Here is a 19445-nt window from a genome sequence, read left to right on the forward strand (position 1 = left end):
TGCGAGCCAGCTGAGAACCAGTTTGCTTTTCCATAGCTTGCGGTGCTAAGGGAAGCCACGTCATTACGTCGCTGTATACGTCAGTTACGTCGTTGTATACATCATTACGTCGCTGTATATGTCAGTTACGTCGCTACGTTTGCATAAACCTTGGCGCGAATATCAAAGCAAAAACAACGCGGAAGAAGCAGCAGCAACAACAACAATAATAATAATAATGGATGACTTCGCGTTTGTACAGCTGCTGCTTCTCGTCACTTAAAAATGGCGATCTTTCGCGGTCTTGTTATTGTTGTTGGTCTTAACAACTCCGCCCCCCCGCTGACGTAAGCGGTTCTTTCCTGTGGCCCAGCAGAGAGTTGGTGCTAGCCTGGAACCGGTTTTTCTGGCCCCAGAGCCGGTTCTTTGTCAGTGGAAACAGAAAACCCGGTTCCAAACTAAGCACTGGCCCCGAACCAGCCCTGGAACTGCTTTGGTGGAAAAGGGGCAACACTGAGCTTTGGACCTTCTTGTGTGAAGCTACATCGGAAGTATTTCTCTCTGTTAACAAGTTAAGAACTTTAAAGATTAGCAAAACAATCCAAAGTGAAGCTGTAAATGATAAAAACTCTAAATATTAGAAAACCTCTTGATATTCGCAAAGTTCTACAGACTAGTAAAACTGATTAGCAAAAATCAAAATACTATTCTGGTCAACCAAACTCTGAGAACGAACTCTTTTACTATGAACTTTCACATCTAACAACTCAAGCTCATGTCCCCGCCTTTAATGACAATGAGTCGGAGTCTTCAAAAAAAAAAAAAAAATCCCTGAACCATGCGCTCCTCTTCCCTCAGAGACAAACAATCAGTAATCAAGTCCGCAGTCACGTTAACAATATGTGTTAATGCCATAAACAAAGGCTTAATGAACCACACTTAGATGTCGATCACAAACAATTATCGAAAACTTCAAAAAATCCCTTAACAGGACTTTATTTAATGAGCTAAAAGTAGTTTTACTCATGTTTTAACTCCGTAAGCACTGTTGCCATGGTTACTGGTAAACGTAACATCATCTCCATCGGTCAGTAAATGCAGGCGAATGGTCAGGATAGACTCACAGGAAGAGTTTTATTTAAAAACACACTGGAAAACAGATCCAATCTGATCAGTGATCAGATAAAAAGGCGATGGTCAGGCGAGACACAGACAGGAGATCAAAGGCGGCGACAAAGAGCAAAAATCAAAATACAAAGCAGGGTCGGAAACCAGAATATCGACACAGTGCGACAAAAAGGCTTGGTAATGGGAGATACCGGGTACAGTAGGTATACCTCACAAAGTCCGGGTGTAGTGAGAGTTGTTATCAGTGCACGCTGTGATTGTGCTTTAATCTGGAACAGATGCATGGCAATTAGTCCTAATGGTGCCCCTCGCATGTACGTGAGCAGCAGTTTGAGGTGTGCTGCTGTGACAAACGTCATATCCTGGAGCATGTAAAGCATGGTGAGAAAGCAACGAATTTGTCTAAGGAATACGGTGTCCCGAAAATTTCAATTTCAACTTTTAAAGAAAAAGAGCTCCGAGACTTCAACAGGCTGATAAAAAAGAAGCTGTAGCAAACAAATGACGGCAAGTGGGACTCATTTCCTTTACTTCATAAATATGTCAGTGAATGAATAAAGCGTAAATATAAATGAAACACAGTCGGTCTTGTTTTTCGTAAGAGTGAGTGTTTGGTGTGCAGGGTTCTCCAGAAAATCTGAAATAGCCGGCTTAAAAAAAAGTAGTAGGCGGCTATGGAATTTGCAGCGGCAAAGCCACTGCGCTAATGCTAGAAGGATCTGGGGGCGTGCTCCACCCCAGAACATTTTGAAATTTACATGCCTTCTGGTGGCTTCTGGTACATTCTCAGCTAATAAATTACTAACCATTTCCCTGTACAATACGTACAAAACCTGTGTGAAATTTCCCTCCAGATGTGTGTGTGCTTGGCTTTCTCAGTGACCCTCTGTAGTACTCTGCCTGGCTTTGTAACATAACTACATGGTGTAACATAACTATACGGCGTGGTCACGTGGTCCAGCTCAGCCAATCAGAGCATGAGAATCAATCAAGAAATATGGCGTCGCTTCCCGTCATGAATTGAAGACAATTTCGTGGTGGAATAATTGAATTTGCAGCAAATTCTGGGCAGCGGAGATGATATAAATCGCTTGAACATTGACAGGCAAGTTTTTTTTTTTCTTTCTGGGAGCTGGTGCAGACCGTTTGTGTACAGTAGGTCTGCATTTGTGGATACCTCTGGGCATGACAAGTGGCTCCATTTCAGTATTACAAACTTTTCAGTAGAACGAACTATGTGGATGTCCCCCAAGGAGTTCGTTATAGCGGGGCTGCAGTGTATTAGCTAAACTCTGAACATTAGCAAAATTAAGAAAAATACAGGCTATATATTAGCAAAACACTACCATTAGCAATCTGAAAATGATCAAAAACATAAATATTAAAAAAGGTTTACATATTCACAAATCAAACATTTGCAAAAAATTAGCAAAAACTTAAATATTAGCTACACTCTGAACATTAGCAAAACTGTACATATTAACAAAACTGTAAATTCACAAAAACCTAAATATTCAAACCGAAATATCCAATTCGCAAAGCTATTCATATTAGCAAATCTCGACATGTTAGCAAAATCAAAAATTAGCTCAAACCTAAATATCCTAAATAACTTTGAATATTAACAAATTTCTCTGATAATCATTGTAAAAAAATTATAAATTAGCAAAACTCAACATCAGCAAAAATATAGATTAGCAAAAGCTTAATTCTGAACATCGGCAAAACTTTAAATATTTGCTTTACTCTCAATATTAGGAAAACTGAAGAAGTTTAGTGAAACTCTGACTGCTAATTAAACTCATGCTAGTTCAACTTTAACGCTAGTTAAAGTTCAGTAACACGTATTAACGCTGTGAAGCAGCTCGGCATTATGGGAGTTGTCGAGTTTTCATCACTCACACTGCTGCTGGAGTTTTGGAGATGACCTCAACCACATAAGCACCAGACGTGACGTCAGGAAATTCACCCAGCTTCTCTTTCAGCTCCTTCACCAGCCTGAGGAGAGATTAGCATCACGTTACGCTAACAAGATCCCAGTGCTCCGATATGCTGCGTCCCAAATCACACACTGCTAAAGTACCACAAAATAATATAGAATACAAAATGCAGTTTAGTACAGAAGCGTGTGATTTGGGATGTGGACTCTGTAATACTTATGTAGCTAATATTGCTTGCTAACTGAAGTAGTGTATGGCGACTGTAACGTACTATTTGGGTAAAAAAAAAATAACATGAAACTGGAATTATGGAATTCCCAAAAATGACCGAAAATCACCAGGAGGCCGTCCTGTGATACCGTGTGTGTACATGTGCTAGCGTGTGAATATGTTGATCAGATATTCAAACAAAGTTCATTTTCATGTTTTAAAAAAATAACGCTGCTTATCCACTCACTCAGGCGTCAGTGACATCATCCGAATACCGATGTATTTCTTCTTCGCTGTTACTCGACCTGTAAAACACCGAACGACCCAATTCATTCCACTTTACTGATCAAATAAACCACATTCTTGATAAAAAAACATTTAGTTTTCCGATCATCTGGAGCACGTGTTTATGACTTTGTGACCTCTGGCCTGTCTGTCGTAGGACTCGGTGAGGAATTCTTTGATCTTGTCTGATGGAATGGCGAAAGAGATTCCTGCGGTCACTTTCAGAGTGTTTATTCCGATCACTTCACCGTCCTGTAGATCACAATACACTTCATTATATATTCATGCACAGAATGAAATTCTGACCCATTTGGCCTTCCATACGCTCCACACCTGTTTTCATCTTCCAGACTCTGAAGTTTCCTTATATGGTCGTAACTTATTGTTCTTGTTTACTCATTAGCGTCACCTGTTCCTCATTTCCAGATTTCTTATGTAAGTTTTTCCTCTAAATCTGAAGTCATGTTTCTGACTGCATTTCTAAACTGTCTGTCTTTCTGTGATACCTGTCTGTCTGTCTCTCATAGCTGTCATTTTCTGATACTTTTCTGTCTGTCTGTGATAACTGTCTCTCTGTCTACAAAAGCTACCTGTCAGCCCATGAAAACTGTCTGTGGATGGACTGTCTGTCTTTCTGGGCTCTCTGTGATATCTGTCTGTCTGTCTGTGATATCTGTTACTGAGACTTGTCTCTCTATGATGTCTTTCTGTCTGGAATAATTCTCAATTTGTAATCTCAGGTGTGTTTCTTACTGCATTTCTAAGTTGTCTGTCTTTCTGAGATGTGTTTTTCTGTCCGTCTGCCTGTGACACGTATTTGTCCATTTATGATAACTGACTGCCTGTCCTAACTGTTAGTCTGTCTGCAAGAACTGTCTGTCTGTCCTAACTGTCTGTGATACTTGTAAGTCTGTCTGCGAGAACTGTCTGTCTGTCCTAACTGTCTGTGATACTTGTAAGTCTGTCTGCGAGAACTGTCTGTCTGTCCTAACTGTCTGTGATACTTGTCAGTCTGTCTGCGAGAACTGTCTGTCTGTCCTAACTGTCTGTGATACTTGTCAGTCTGTCTGCGAGAACTGTCTGTCTGTCCTAACTGTCTGTGATACTTGTCAGTCTGTCTGCGAGAACTGTCTGTCTGTCCTAACTGTCTGTGATACTTGTCAGTCTGTCTGCGAGAACTGTCTGTCTGTCCTAACTGTCTGTGATACTTGTCAGTCTGTCTGCGAGAACTGTCTGTCTGTCCTAACTGTCTGTGATACTTGTCAGTCTGTCTGCGAGAACTGTCTGTCCTAACTGTCTGTGATACTTGTCAGTCTGTCTGCGAGAACTGTCTGTCTGTCCTAACTGTCTGTGATACTTGTCAGTCTGTCTGCGAGAACTGTCTGTCCTAACTGTCTGTGATACTTGTCAGTCCATCTGTGATAACTGTCTGTGATACTTGTTTGTCCATCTGCGATAACTGTCTGTCTGTCCTAACCATTTGTGATACTTGTCAGTCTGTCTGTCCTAACTGTCTGTGATACTTGTCAGTCCAGCTGTTATAACTGTCTGTCCTAACTGTCTGTGATACCTGTCAGTCTGTCTGTCATAACTGTCTGTCTGTCCTAACTGTCTGTGATACTTGTCAGTCCATCTGTTATAACTGTCTGTCCTAACTGTCTGTGATACCTGTCAGTCTGTCTGTCATAACTGTCTGTCTGTCCTAACTGTCTGTGATACTTGTCAGTCCATCTGTTATAACTGTCTGTCCTAACTGTCTGTGATACTTGTCAGTCTGTCTGTCCTAACTGTCTGTGATCATTGTTTGTTTGTCCATCTGAGATAACTGTCTGTCTGTCTTAACTGTCTGTGATACTTGTCTGTCCATCTGCAATGACTGTCTCTTTCTGTGCTGTCTGTGATATCTTTCTGTGCTAACTGTCTGTCTTTAACTGTCTTTTATCATTTCAGCCTATCTGTTTGTGATAACTCTCTCTGTGTTATCCTTTTGTCTGGGATAGCTGTCTGACTGTCTACGTCTGTCTTCCTGTCTGGAAATGTTTTTCACTCTGTCTGTCTGTATGTGATGATACAGGTCTTTCTGTGATACCTGACTGTCTGTCTGTTACTTGTTTGCTTGTCTGTCTATGATCATTGTCTGAGGTAATTATCTGTCCATCTGTTTCGATGTGCGAACTGTCTGTCTGTGATAAATGTCAGTCTGTTTGGAAGAGCAAGAGTCAGACAATCATGTGTATAAACTGGAACGGCATGTGAAAGTCATTATTTGTAATAAAATAAACAAACTCTGAGAAATTCTTACCAGATTAACCAGAGGTCCTCCTGAGTTTCCGTACTGTGAAAAAGACAAACAATTTAGCTCCTGTCTGTGTGAAAACCACGTGCTAAGGGCACGACAGTGAACATTCCCTGCGATAATGTACTGTTTAGTCCAGTTTAAAAAAAAAAAAATTAGGCTGAAGTAAGCATCCCGTTGTCATGGTTACTAGGAAAACTTCACTTTAGCTACTAAAGCTTAGCTAGCTCGCGTTTTAAAATTTCACTACGTATTTTAAAAAATGACTGAATGAATGAGTGACGTGTGTTGAGGCAGGTAAAAATATTTGCGTGTTTACGTTGATGATGGCGTCAGTCTGGATGTAGTCCATGTCAGAGTTGCGGAGCCCGAGCTCTTTCCCTCCCCTCTGCGTGGTGCTGACGATCCCCGTCGTCACGGTGTGCTGGAGTGAGAACGGGCTCCCGATGGCCACCACGAACTCACCTGGCCTCAGATCAGCTGATTGGCCCAGACTCATCACAGGAAGTTTACTCTGTGGGACAGGAAGTGACACCAGGAATTCGCCTTAGCGAGGAGCATTTGTGTTCCTTCACAGTCACAATCTATAAGCATCATGGGGATGTGCTGTTCTAGGAAAACAAACAAGTTTGGGATTATAACAGTCAGGAGGAACATGTCATCACACCAACCCATCACTCATTACTTTCCTATAACAGCATGACACACAGTGTTTTATTGATTAATAATTCGGAGATCTAAGTACTGATGATGATGGTAATTTAATGTGTGTGTGTGTGTGTGTGTGTGTGTGTGTGTGTGTGTGTGTACTTTTTTTTGTTGTTGACAAAGTCTGATTGCTTGTTCTGTCTCACAGCATAGGCTTAGCTAGCAAGCCGTGCAGCCATGTTTTTCACGGCCAATTCTCAAAAAAAAAAATAAAACCAGCCATAAATCCCCAAACACGGCCTATAAATTTTATACCAACCCGTGTTAACCCAAATTTTTTGAAATTTTGTCATTTTTGTGAAATAATTTTGTGCATTTCTGTGGACATTTTCGTTGACAATCAGTGGTCAGCGTACCCAGCGTGCATGCTTTCCATATATGGAAGTTAAATTGAGAAAATAAAATTTACCACGGGGTGGCACGGTGGTGTAGTGGTTAGCGCTGTCGCCTCACAGCAAGAGGGTCCGGGTTCGATCCCCGTGGCCGGCGAGGGCCTTTCTGTGCGGAGTTTGCATGTTCTCCCCGTGTCCGCGTGGGTTTCCTCCGGGTGCTCCGGTTTCCCCCACAGTCCAAAGACATGCAGGTTAGGTTAACTGGTGACTCTAAATTGAGCGTAGGTGTGAATGTGAGTGTGAATGTTTGTCTGTGTCTATGTGTCAGCCCTGTGATGATCTGGCGACTTGTCCAGGGTGTACCCCGCCTTTCGCCCGTAGTCAGCTGGGATAGGCTCCAGCTTGCCTGCGACCCTGTAGAACAGGATAAAGCGGCTAGAGATAATGATAATAATGAAATTTACCGCCAAAAAATGTAGTGTTCTTATTGGTCAGACTTCGAAATGAGACTTGAATGGAAGCAAAATACTACGAGTTTTGAGAGCTTCGCTGGTGAAGCTCGGCAGGTTTAGAATGAGTAGGTCATGGATTGAGAGAAATATTTTTGCGAGTTTTTAAATCGCACAAGCATGATAAACATATTGACAGACACTTTAAACTTTCCTATGTGCCCACTGCCAAATAATATTGTAGTTTTTAAATTAAATGAAACATAAACTTGTCACCTTCCTCAGTCACACCAGAGTCGGCGTGCTGAGTGCCCACTTGCGCATTCATAAAATACTGTTCCCATGGTAACGGCATGATAATCATTTTCACTCTTTTGGTTTCTCTTTTGCAGTGGGAACGCTCACCGTAAACAGGATAAAATCTGTCAGACGTAGTTTAGGTTATTTGGAGGTAAAACTTTTTTTTTTAATGTGACCGCTAAGTACCTCATCTCATCTCATTATCTCTAGCCGCTTTATCCTGTTCTACAGGGTAGCAGGCAAGCTGGAGTCTATCCCAGCTGACTACGGGCGAAAGGCGGGGTACACCCTGGACAAGTCGCCAGGTCATCACAGGGCTGACACATAGACACAGACAACCATTCACACTCACATTCACACCTACGCTCAATTTAGAGTCACCAGTTAACCTAACCTGCATGTCTTTGGACTGTGGGGGAAACCGGAGCACCCGGAGGAAACCCACGCGGACACGGGGAGAACATGCAAACTCCGCACAGAAAGGCCCTCGCCGGCCACGGGGCTCGAACCCGGACCTTCTTGCTGTGAGGCGACAGCGCTAACCACTACACCACCGTGCCCCACTAAGTGCCTGTGTACTGCAATATATATGCTATATATAGGTTTTTGTGACATCTGTATTTATTACGTTATAATCTAGATGAAATATCGGGTCGCGAAAAACACTAATCCTTTGATCAAAAAGGAATTTATAACTAAATTTCACAGTAACAGTGAGTATTCTGTCTGTGAAAGATGTACTATGTTGCTTTTGATTAATATTCAAATACAGCAAGATTTTGTCCCTGCAGAAGGTACAGGGTTTGATGAAGACTTTCAGATTTTCGAGTCCCTGGACTCCATGGTCTTTCAAAAATGGAGTCCTTTATGATTTTGTAGAGTATTTTCCCAATGGGGATTGCTTTAAGTCCAACCCTGTATTACTAAGCAATGTTTTTATATATGTTTTAGTAGAAGAAACCATCGGGAAAGCAAAGTTCTGCCAAGACACCACGGCAGACTGATGATGAAGACCCTCAGCCTCCTGCAAAGAAAAAATTTGTATTGAATGCCTAATAAAATATAATTCACACTTAAAATTAATGCTTTCTTTCATTTCTGTTTAAGGCTCAACTGCACCTCCAGAAGTTGCCAGATTAGACCAAAAAAATGACATTTTCAAAATTTTCCTGATGGGAGACCCCCCCGCCCCAACCCCCCCAGACCCCTAATTTGCCTTAAAGCATGTGAACGATGGAGGAATTTTCTCCATAAAGTGTTTTACAATAAAATTCCTCTGAAGTTAGATCAGAAAGAAAATGTGAGAGCAAAGGGAGGACATGAAACGTTTTTATAAATCTGTGTGCGTGTGTGAGAGAGAAAGAGAGAGAGAGGGATTCAGAGAGAGAGAAAGAGAACACACACAGAGAAAACAAATACAGAGAGAGAGAGAACAGAGAGAGAAAACACACGCAGAGAAAACAAATAGAGAAAAAAAACACAGAGAGAGAGAAGAGGGAGAGAAAACAGAAAAAATATATAGAGAGAAAAACAGAGAGAGAGAAGAGAGAGAACAAATAGAGAGAGAGAGAAAACACACAAAACAAATACAGAGAGAGAACACACAGAAAACAAATAGAGAAAATAAAGAGAAAAAACAGAGAAGAGAGAAAACAAATAGAGAGAGCACACAGAAAACAAATAGAGAAAACGCAAAACAAATACACACAGAGAGAGAAAACACACACAGAAAAAGAGAAAATAAGAGAGAAAAAAGAGAGAGAAGAGAGAGAACACAGAGAAAACAAATAGAGAAAGAAAACAGAGATAAAGAGAGAGAGAGAACAGAGAGAGAAACACAAAACAGAGAGAGAAAAGAGAAAATGGAGAGAGATTCAGAGTGAGAGGAGAGAGAAAACAGAAAGAGAGAAAAGAGAGAGAGATTCAGGGAGAGAGAGAGAGAGAGAGAAAACAAATAGAGAGAGAGAGATTCAGAGCGAGAGGAGAGAGAGAGATATTTTGTCTGATTGCAGCTGTATGATGTGTGAATTATTCATTATTCCTCTAATTTTCTGTCTCTGGCTCGGCGCTGACTCTACAGCACTTGCTCTGCAGTGACTTGCCCCTTATTGAAGTTCTGGATGAAGCAAAATGGTTGACTGACAAATAAATGAGGAATAAACCGCCGCTGTTACAGGAAAATAATCCATGACCGGGTGGTGCAATATCTCCTGAAACAACACTGATTATTTTTCCTGGAAACGCTACCACAGGTCCTTCATCCCAACTGCTGCCAGACTCTTCAGCACCAGCGTGGCGTAACGTCGCACTATTTTCAGTGTCACCATCATCTTTTGGTCACTTTACTCCCATCTCATCACCATCATCTCCTCATGCTGTGCAATAACATCACTATTCAGTACAATATCCTTTACGAGTATTATTCTTATGTCAGTCTCACTCTTATATTGCGAGTGTAATTATGTTCATAGCCGGTGGGTTTTTTTCTCATTTTTTGTAACTTTACACACATTCCATCTGCATTATTTTTATTATTATTATTATTATTATTTATGTCTCATCTCATCTTCTTCCGCTTATCCGGGGCCGGGTTGCGGAGGCAGCAGTCTGAGCATGGAAGCCCAAACTTCCCTCTCCCCAGACACCTTGGCCAGCTCCTCGGGAAGAACACCGAGGCGTTCCCAGGCCAGCCGAGAGACATAGTCCCTCCAGTGTGTCCTGGGTCTTCCCCGGGGCCTCCTCCCGGGGGGACATGCCTGGAACACCTCCTTAGGGAGGCGTCCAGGAGGCATCCGAAAGAGATGCCCGAGCCACCTCAGCTGATTCCTCTCGATGTGGAGGAGCAGCGGCTCTACTCCGAGCTCCTCCCGAGTGACTGTGCTTCTCACCCTAAGGGAGCGCCCAGCCACCCTGCGAAGGAAACTCATTTTGGCCGCTTGTATCCGTGATCTTGTTCTTTCGGTCATTACCCAAAGCTCATGACCATAGGTGAGAGTCAGAATGTAGATTGACCGGTAAATCGAGAGCTTCGCCTTTTGGCTCAGCTCCTTCTTCACCACAACGGACCGGTAAAGCAACCGCATCACTGCGGAGGCTGCACCGATCCGCCTGTCGATCTCACGCTCCATCCTTCCCTCACTCGTGAACAAGATGCCGAGATACTTAAACTCCTCCACTTGAGGTAGGCCTTCTCCACCAACCTGGAGAGGGCAAGCCACCCTTTTCCGGTCGAGAACCATGGCCTTGGATTTGGAGGTGCTGATTCTCATCCCAGCTGATTCACACTCGACTGCAAACCACCAGTGCATGCTGAAGGTCCTGGTTTGCAGAAGCCAACAGGACAACATCATCTGCAAAAAGCAGAGATGAAATCCTGTGGTTCCCAAACAGGATTCCTTCCGGCCCCTGGCTGCGCCTAGAAATTCTGTCCATAAAAATTATGAACAGAACCGGTGACAAAGGGCAGCCCTGCTGGAGTCCAAAATGCACTGGGAACAGGTCTGACTTACTGCTGGCAATGCGAACCAGACTCCTGCTCCGTTCGTCCAGGGACCGGACAGCCCTTAGCAAAGAGCCCCGAACCCCATACTCCCGAAGCACCCCCCACAGAATACCACAAGGGACATGGTCAAATGCCTTCTCCAAATCCACAAAGCACATGTGAACTGGTTGGGCAAACTCCCATGAACCCTTGAGCACCCTATGAAGGGTATAGAGCTGGTCCAGTGTTCCGTGACCAGGACGAAAACTGCATTGTTCCTCCTGGATCCGAGGTTCGACTATTGGATGAATTCTCCTCTCCAGTACCCTGGAGCCCCTCCTAGAACTGCCACCTTATTGTGGTGGAGGGGTTTATGTGCTTGAATGATCCTAGGAGCTACAGTGGGGCAAAAAAGTATTTTGTCAGCCACCAATTGTGCAAGTTCTCCCACTTAAAAAGATGAGAGAGGCCTGTAATTTTCATCATAGGTACACTTCAACTATGAGAGACAGAATGGGGGGAAAGAATCCAGGAAATCACATTGTAGGATTTTTAATGAATTAATTGGTAAATTCCTCGGTAAAATAAGTATTTGGTCACCTACAAACAAGCAAGATTTCTGACTCTCACAGACCTGTAACTTCTTTAAGAGGCTTCTCTGTCCTCCACTCGTTACCTGTATTAATGGCACCTGTTTGAACTCGTTATCAGTATAAAAGACACCTGTCCACAACCTCAAACAGTCACACTCCAAACTCCACTATGGCCAAGACCAAAGAGCTGTCAAAGGACACCAGAAACAAAATTGTAGACCTGCACCAGGCTGGGAAGACTGAATCTGCAATAGGTAAGCAGCTTGGTGTGAAGAAATCAACTGTGGGAGCAATTATTAGAAAATGGAAGACATACAAGACCACTGATAATCTCCCTCGATCTGGGGCTCCACGCAAGATCTCACCCCATGGGGTCAAAATGGTCACAAGAACAGTGAGCAAAAATCCCAGAACCACACGGGGGGACCTAGTGAATGACCTGCAGAGAGCTGGGACCAAAGTAACAAAGGCTACCATCAGTAACACACTACGCCGCCAGGGACTCAAATTCTGCAGTGCCAGACGTGTCCCCCTGCTTAAGCCAGTACATGTCCAGGCCCGTCTGAAGTTTGCTAGAGAGCATTTGGATGATCCAGAAGAGGATTGGGAGAATGTCATATGGTCAGATGAAACCGAAATAGAACTTTTTGGTAAAAACTCAACTTGTCATGTTTGGAGGAGAAAGAATGCTGAGTTGCATCCAAAGAACACCATACCTACTGTGAAGCATGGGGGTGGAAACATCATGCTTTGGGGCTGTTTTTCTGCAAAGGGACCAGGACGACTGATCCATGTAAAGGAAAGAATGAATGGGGCCATGTATCGTGAGATTTTGAGTGAAAACCTCCTTCCATCAGCAAGGCCATTGAAGATGAAACGTGGCTGGGTCTTTCAGCATGACAATGATCCCAAACACACCGCCCGGGCAACGAAGGAGTGGCTTCGTAAGAAGCATTTCAAGGTCCTGGAGTGGCCTAGCCAGTCTCCAGATCTCAACCCCATAGAAAATCTTTGGAGGGAGTTGAAAGTCCGTGTTGCCCAGCGACAGCTCCAAAACATCACTGCTCTAGAGGAGATCTGCATGGAGGAATGGGCCAAAATACCAGCAACAGTGTGTGAAAACCTTGTGAAGACTTATAGAAAACGTTTGACCTCTGTCATTGCCAACAAAGGGTATATAACAAAGTATTGAGATGAACTTTTGTTATTGACCAAATACTTATTTTCCACCATAATTTGCAAATAAATTCTTTAAAAATCAGACAATGTGATTTTCTGGATTTTTTTTTCTCATTTTGTCTCTCATAGTTGAGGTATACCTATGATGAAAATTACAGGCCTCTCTCATCTTTTTAAGTGGGAGAACTTGCACAATTTGTGACTGACTAAATACTTTTTTGCCCCACTGTATGTTGACGGGGGCATTACGCCCCTGTTAGGGTTTCTCAAGGCAGACAGCTCCTAGGTGACAGGCCAGACTAAGAGCAGTTCACCAAAACCCCTTATGGATAACAGTCTATCAAGGACCATAACGTCGCCCGATATGGCGCAGCCGGAGCCCCACCCTGGAGCCAGGCCCGGGGTTGGGGCTCGTATGCGAGCGCTTGGTGGCCAGGCTCAGCCCAAAGCGGTGACGTGGGCCCGACCTCCTGTGGGTTCACCACCCACAGAGGTAGCCGTAGGGGGCTGGTGCAATGTGGATTGGGCGGCAGTCGAAGGCAGGGGCCTCGACGACCTGATCCCCGAACACAGCGGCTAGCTGTTGGGACATGGGATTATTTATGTCATGCTGTGTAATAACATTCACTACCTGGGACAATATTTCTATTTATACTTCTATTTCAGTTGCAAGTATTTTATTAGCACAATATTTAGTTGTGTATATTACATACAGTGCTGAGCGTAAATGAGTACACCCCCTTTGAAAAGTAACATTTTAAACAATATCTCAATGAACACAAACAATTTCCAAAATGTTGACAAGACAAAGTTTAATATAACATCTGTTTAACTTATAACATGAAAGTAAGGTTAATAATATAAACTTAGATTACACATTTTTCAGTTTTACTCAAATTAGGGTGGTGCAAAAATGAGTACACCCCACAACAAAAACTACTACATCTAGTACTTTGTATGGCCTCCATGATTTTTAATGACAGCACCAAGTCTTCTAGGCATGGAATGAACAAGTTGGTGACATTTTGCAACATCAATCTTTTTCCATTCTTCAACAACGACCTCTTTTAGTGACTGGATGCTGGATGGAGAGTGATGCTCAACTTGTCTCTTCAGAATTCCCCAAAGAAAATAATTTATTTACACCACAAAGGTGAAGGCTACAAGAAGATCAGCAAAGCTTTACTTATCAGTCAGAATACTGTCGCAAAAGTGGTACAAAAATTTAAGAAAGATGGAACTGCAACCATCTCACAGAGACGTCCAGGTCATCCACGGAAGTTAACACCTCGACAGGAGCGTCTTCTGATGAGAAGGGTTGAAGAAAATCGGCATGCAAGTTCACTGCAGTTATCTAAAGAAGTAAAAAGCCAAACTGGGGTGACTATTTCCCGTGACACAATACGGCGTACACTGCAGAGGAATGGCATGCATGGATGCCGTCCATGAAAAAAGCCTCTCCTAAAGCCCAGGCACAAAAAAGCCCGCCTAGAGTTTGCCAGGGCCCATGCTGACAAAGATGAAGACTACTGGGACTCTGTACTCTGGTGTGATGAGACCAAGATGAATGTTTTTGGAACTGATGGCTTCAAAACTGTATGGCGTCACAAAGGTGAGGAATACAAAGAAAAATGCCTGGTGCCTACAGTGAAACATGGTGGTGGCAGTGTCCTTATGTGGGGCTACATGAGTGCTGCTGGTGTCGGGGAGCTGCATTTCATTGATGGCATCATGAATTCACAGACGTATTGCTCTATACTGAAAGAGAAGATGCTACCATCACTCCGTGCCCTTAGTCGTCGTACACTTTTCCAACATGACGAAACACACATCTAAGGCCACTGTTGGATTTCTGAAGAAGAACAAGGTGAAAGTGATTCAGTGGCCAAGTCTGTCTCCTGATCTGAACCCAGTCGAACACCTATGGAGAATTCTGAAGAGACCAGTTGAGCATCACTCTCCATCCAGCATCCAGTCACTAAAAGAGGTCATTGTTGAAGAATGGAAAAAGATTGATGTTGCAAAATGTCGCCAACTTGTTCATTCCATGCCTAGAAGACTCAGTGCTGTCATTAAAAATCATGGAGGCCATACAAAGTACTAGATGGAGTAGTTTTTGTTGTGGGGTGTACTCATTTTTGCACCACCCTAATTTGAGTAAAACTGAAAAAAATGTGTAATCTAAGTTTATATTATTAACCTTACTTTCACGTTATAAGTTAAACAGATGTTATATTAAACTTTGTCTTGTCACCATTTTGGAAATTGTTTGTGTTCATTGAGATATTGTTTAAAATGTTACTTTTCAAAGGGGGTGCACTCATTTACGCTCAGCACTGTGCATAGCCTGTGTCTTTACTTTTTTATTTATTTTTATACACAGATTTTTTCCTATCGTTTTTTTTTATATTTTTATTGCAGTCTAGTTTTTATTACTGTTTATTCCGGACTCTTTCTATCTGTGCGCTGCTGTAACGTCAGTTTCCCCACTGAGGGATGAATAAAGTTTATCTTAAACACACATCCTGAAGTGATTTATTTCTCTTCGAGCACTACAGTCTACGAAGCATTACAATCTTTAATTTATTAATGAATTACACGTCAGGCTTTTTGACTGTTTATAGTTACAGTTCCTTCACCAGCTGCTATTTTTCTCTCTCTTGAAGTGAATAAGACACAAAACGCAGCTTGTCGTGTTGCTGAGAAACCGGAACGTGTAAAATCCTCCTCTGTCCTGAAGACGTCGGAAAAGTTGCACTGACACTGGAGACTCCTTCCATAAATGTTCAGTAAACATCTCGGTATCCTGGAGAACACGTCGTCATATCAACGTGCTCTCCATTTACCTCCGTTTATGTGCAGCATCCGTTGGACACGTCCCTGTGAATGAGCAGTTACTATAGAAACAGCTTTAGATTTGTATCACAGCCCGCACTACTGTCAGAGCCGCTGTTTTAGAAAAGTAATCAACGCCTTCTGGTCAATCATAATCCAGAATTCACAGTGTTGTAGTACAGGTGCAAAACAGTCAGCTACAGTGCTGAGCGTAAATGAGTACACCCCCTTTGAAAAGTAACATTTTAAATAATATCTCAATGAACACAAACCATTTCCAAAATGTTGACAAGACAAAGTTTAATATAACATCTGTTTAACTTATAACAGGAAAGTAAGGTTAATAATATAAACTTAGATTACACATTTTTTTCAGTTTTACTCAAATTAGGGTGGTGCAAAAATGAGTACACCCCACAACAAAAACTACTACATCTAGTACTTTGTATGGCCTCCGTGATTTTTAATGACAGCACCAAGTCTTCTAGGCATGGAATGAACAAGTTGGCGACATTTTGCAACATCAATCTTTTTCCATTCTTCAACAACGACCTCTTTTAGTGACTGGATGCTGGATGGAGAGTGATACTCAATTTGTCTTTTCAGAATTCTCCATAGGTGTTCGATTGGGTTCAGATCAGGAGACATACTTGGCCACTGAATCACTTTCACCCTGTTCTTCTTCAGAAACCCAACAGTGGCCTCAGATGTGTGTTTAGTCATGTTGGAAAAGTGCATGACGCCCAAGGGCATGGAGCGATGGTAGTATCTTCTCTTTCAGTATAGAGCAATAAATCTGTGAATTCATGATGCCATCAATGAAATGCAGCTCCCCGACACCAGCAGCACTCATGCAGCCCCACATAAGGACACTGCCACCACCATGTTTCACTGTAGGCACCAGGCATTTTTCTTTGTATTCCTCACCTTTGCGACGCCATACAGTTTTAAAGCCATCAGTTCCAAAAACATTTATCTTGGACTCATCACTCCAGAGTATAGAGTCCCAGTAGTCTTCATGTTTGTCAGCATGGGCCCTGGCAAACTCTAGGTGTGCTTTTTTGTGCCTGGGCTTTAGGAGAGGCTTCTTTCGTGGACGGCATCCATGCATGCCATTCCTCTGCAGTGTACGCCGTATTGTGTCACGGGAAATAGTCACCCCAGTTTGGCTTTCTACTTCTTTAGATAACTGCAGTGAACTTGCATGCTGAGTTTCTTCAACCCTTCTCATCAGAAGACGCTCCTGTCGAGGTGTTAACTTCCGTGGATGACCTGGACGTCTCTGTGAGATGGTTGCAGTTCCATCTTTCTTAAATTTTTGTACCACTTTTGCGACAGTATTCTGACTGATAAGTAAAGCTTTGCTGACCTTCTTGTAGCCTTCACCTTTGTGGTGTAAATAAATTATTTTCTTTGGGGAATTCTGAAGAGACAATTTTGAGCATCACTCTCCATCCAGCATCCAGTCACTAAAAGAGGTCGTTGTTGAAGAATGGAAAAAGATTGATGTTGCAAAATGTCGCCAACTTGTTCATTCCATGCCTAGAAGACTTGGTGCCGTCATTAAAAATCATGGAGGCCATACAAAGTACTAGATGTAGTAGTTTTTGTTGTGGGGTGTACTCATTTTTGCACCACCCTAATTTGAGTAAAACTGAAAAAATGTGTAATCTAAGTTATATTATTAACCTTACTTTCACGTTATAAGTTAAACAGATGTTATATTAAACTTTGTCTTGTCAACATCTTGGAAATTGTGTTCATTGAGATATTGTTTAAAATGTTACTTTTCAAAGGGGGTGCACTCATTTACGCTCAGCACTGTACATAGTGTACAGCTACGATGTAAGAGGGGGAAAAAAAGAAGAAAAAAAAAACAAGCACAATTTGAGACACAGCCTTTCAAAGCTGAAATGAGAGACAGGAAGTGGTGTTTTTTATTATGTTGTTTTCCTGAACCTGCCTATAAACATATGCAATACCCAGGTGTGTGTGTGTGTGTGTGTGTGTGTGTGTGTTGTGTATTCTGTGAACATCTCATCAGCACTGAGGTGAAACAACCAAACCATGTCAAAGATCAAAACACACACACATATATATATATATATGAGAGAGAGAGTAGTGCTCTCTCTCTCTCTCTCTCTCTCTCTCTCTCTCTGTGTGTGTAAATGGACACGAGATTTCACTTGGGAAAGTGCACTCCCTCTGATTTTGGTCATGACAACATTCCCAGTTCTGAGAAGCAATGATGGGAAAAAAAAACCCAGGCACAATGACGAGTCTGGTTTGAGGTTCTGGCTTGGTAGTGTGTGTGTGTGTTTCCATCCTGACGCCAGCATTCGAACCAGTTACCTTACATCCACACATATGGATTTGTTTTTCTTTTTTTTTTTTTGGTCCCATTCTCCACCTGTCTCACTCTCTGCTGTCTTTCTGTCTTTTTTCTCACACATTATAACACTCTTTTTCTTATGCTCTTTGTCACTTTCCATCTGTCTCCATGACTCTCTCTCTCTCTCTCTCTCTCTCGTAAGATAGGAAGATCCCTTTCCCTCTTTCCCGTCTGAAGTGACAGTAATGTGTTCTCCAGAGGGAGAGAGTCAGAAACCAAATGACAGGAAGATCAGCAGAGGGATAAAAAAGAAAGACAGGCGGGGGGAGGGAGAATGGGAGAGAGATAGATGAGAAAATGACAGAGAAAGAAGCAGACTGACAGACAGAGAGGGGGGAGGGAAGGGGGATAAAAGAGCAAAACTAACAGAGGGATTAAAAAAAGAAAGAAAGGCACCCAGACAGAGAGAGAGAGAGAGAGAGAGAGAGAGAGAGAGTGACAGAATCAGATGGGGAAAGAGAAAGAGAGACAGAGGAAAGGGGAGAGAAGGGGGAAGAGTGACAGGCAGAGAGAGAGAGAGATTAACAAAAGGGGAGAAAAAGTGTGACCCAGAAAGGAAGAGAGAGAGTGTGAGTGAATGTGAGAGAGATTGACAAAAGGGGAGAAAAAATGAGACTCAGAAAGAATTAGAGAGAGAGAGAGAGAGAGAGAGAGAGAGAGACATAACTTTCCCTTTTGAGCATGTGCTACCCATTCTGTGGTAACTAACACACACACACACACACACACACACACACACACACACACACACACACCCCTGATATTTATGTAATGACTCTTTCTTTCCCATAACCTCAGCCCTCAATTTCACTCTCTCCATTTCTCTCAATGTCCTGTTTTATAAATTATTTCGCAGTATAATTGAGGCTATAAAACATCCTCACGCTCTTCATCTGTCTGTTTCTCGTTCCACGAGGCAATTTATTTAACTTCATTCTTTATTTCCTCTTCCAATTCCTCATTCAGTCATCGCCATCCGTCAGAGAATTAAGAACGGACTGAAGAAAATGAACTCCTACCGGAGAGTTGATCTTGAGGAGAGCGATGTCCGCTCTTTCGTCGATGTCTGTGATTTTGGCGTCGTACGACTGTCCGTTTTTCAGCTCGACCTTCACTCGGGTTTTATCAGCGACAACGTGGGCATTGGTGACAATGAGTCCATCATCAGACACGATAAATCCTGAACCAGTCGCCACAGCCCTCTCGCGCAAACTGTACACCATCCTGAGAGAAAGAAAAAGCGCCACAGCTTTATTACCTAAATAAGGACCTAAATAAGGGCATGATAATGATATCACTTAGGCTTTATTCCTATTTTAATAACAGAGAAGTCTTAAA

At 42.6% G+C, this 19445-nt stretch overlaps 1 protein-coding gene across 1 annotated transcript in view; it reads right to left on the minus strand.

The window, feature by feature from the left end:
- Nucleotides 1-19445, minus strand: part of LOC132894053 (serine protease HTRA1A-like) — a 58580-nt gene that overhangs the window by 2283 nt on the left and 36852 nt on the right. The window contains exons 3-8 of the mRNA XM_060933289.1: nt 19127-19331; nt 6158-6352; nt 5845-5877; nt 3680-3794; nt 3505-3562; nt 3010-3105 (exon numbers count right to left, since the gene is read on the minus strand). Coding sequence (XP_060789272.1) covers nt 3010-3105; nt 3505-3562; nt 3680-3794; nt 5845-5877; nt 6158-6352; nt 19127-19331 — 702 coding nt within the window. The remainder of the gene's footprint in view (nt 1-3009; nt 3106-3504; nt 3563-3679; nt 3795-5844; nt 5878-6157; nt 6353-19126; nt 19332-19445) is intronic.

This window comes from Neoarius graeffei, chromosome 11 (genome assembly GCF_027579695.1).
Source record: "Neoarius graeffei isolate fNeoGra1 chromosome 11, fNeoGra1.pri, whole genome shotgun sequence".
Taxonomy (NCBI): domain Eukaryota; kingdom Metazoa; phylum Chordata; class Actinopteri; order Siluriformes; family Ariidae; genus Neoarius; species Neoarius graeffei.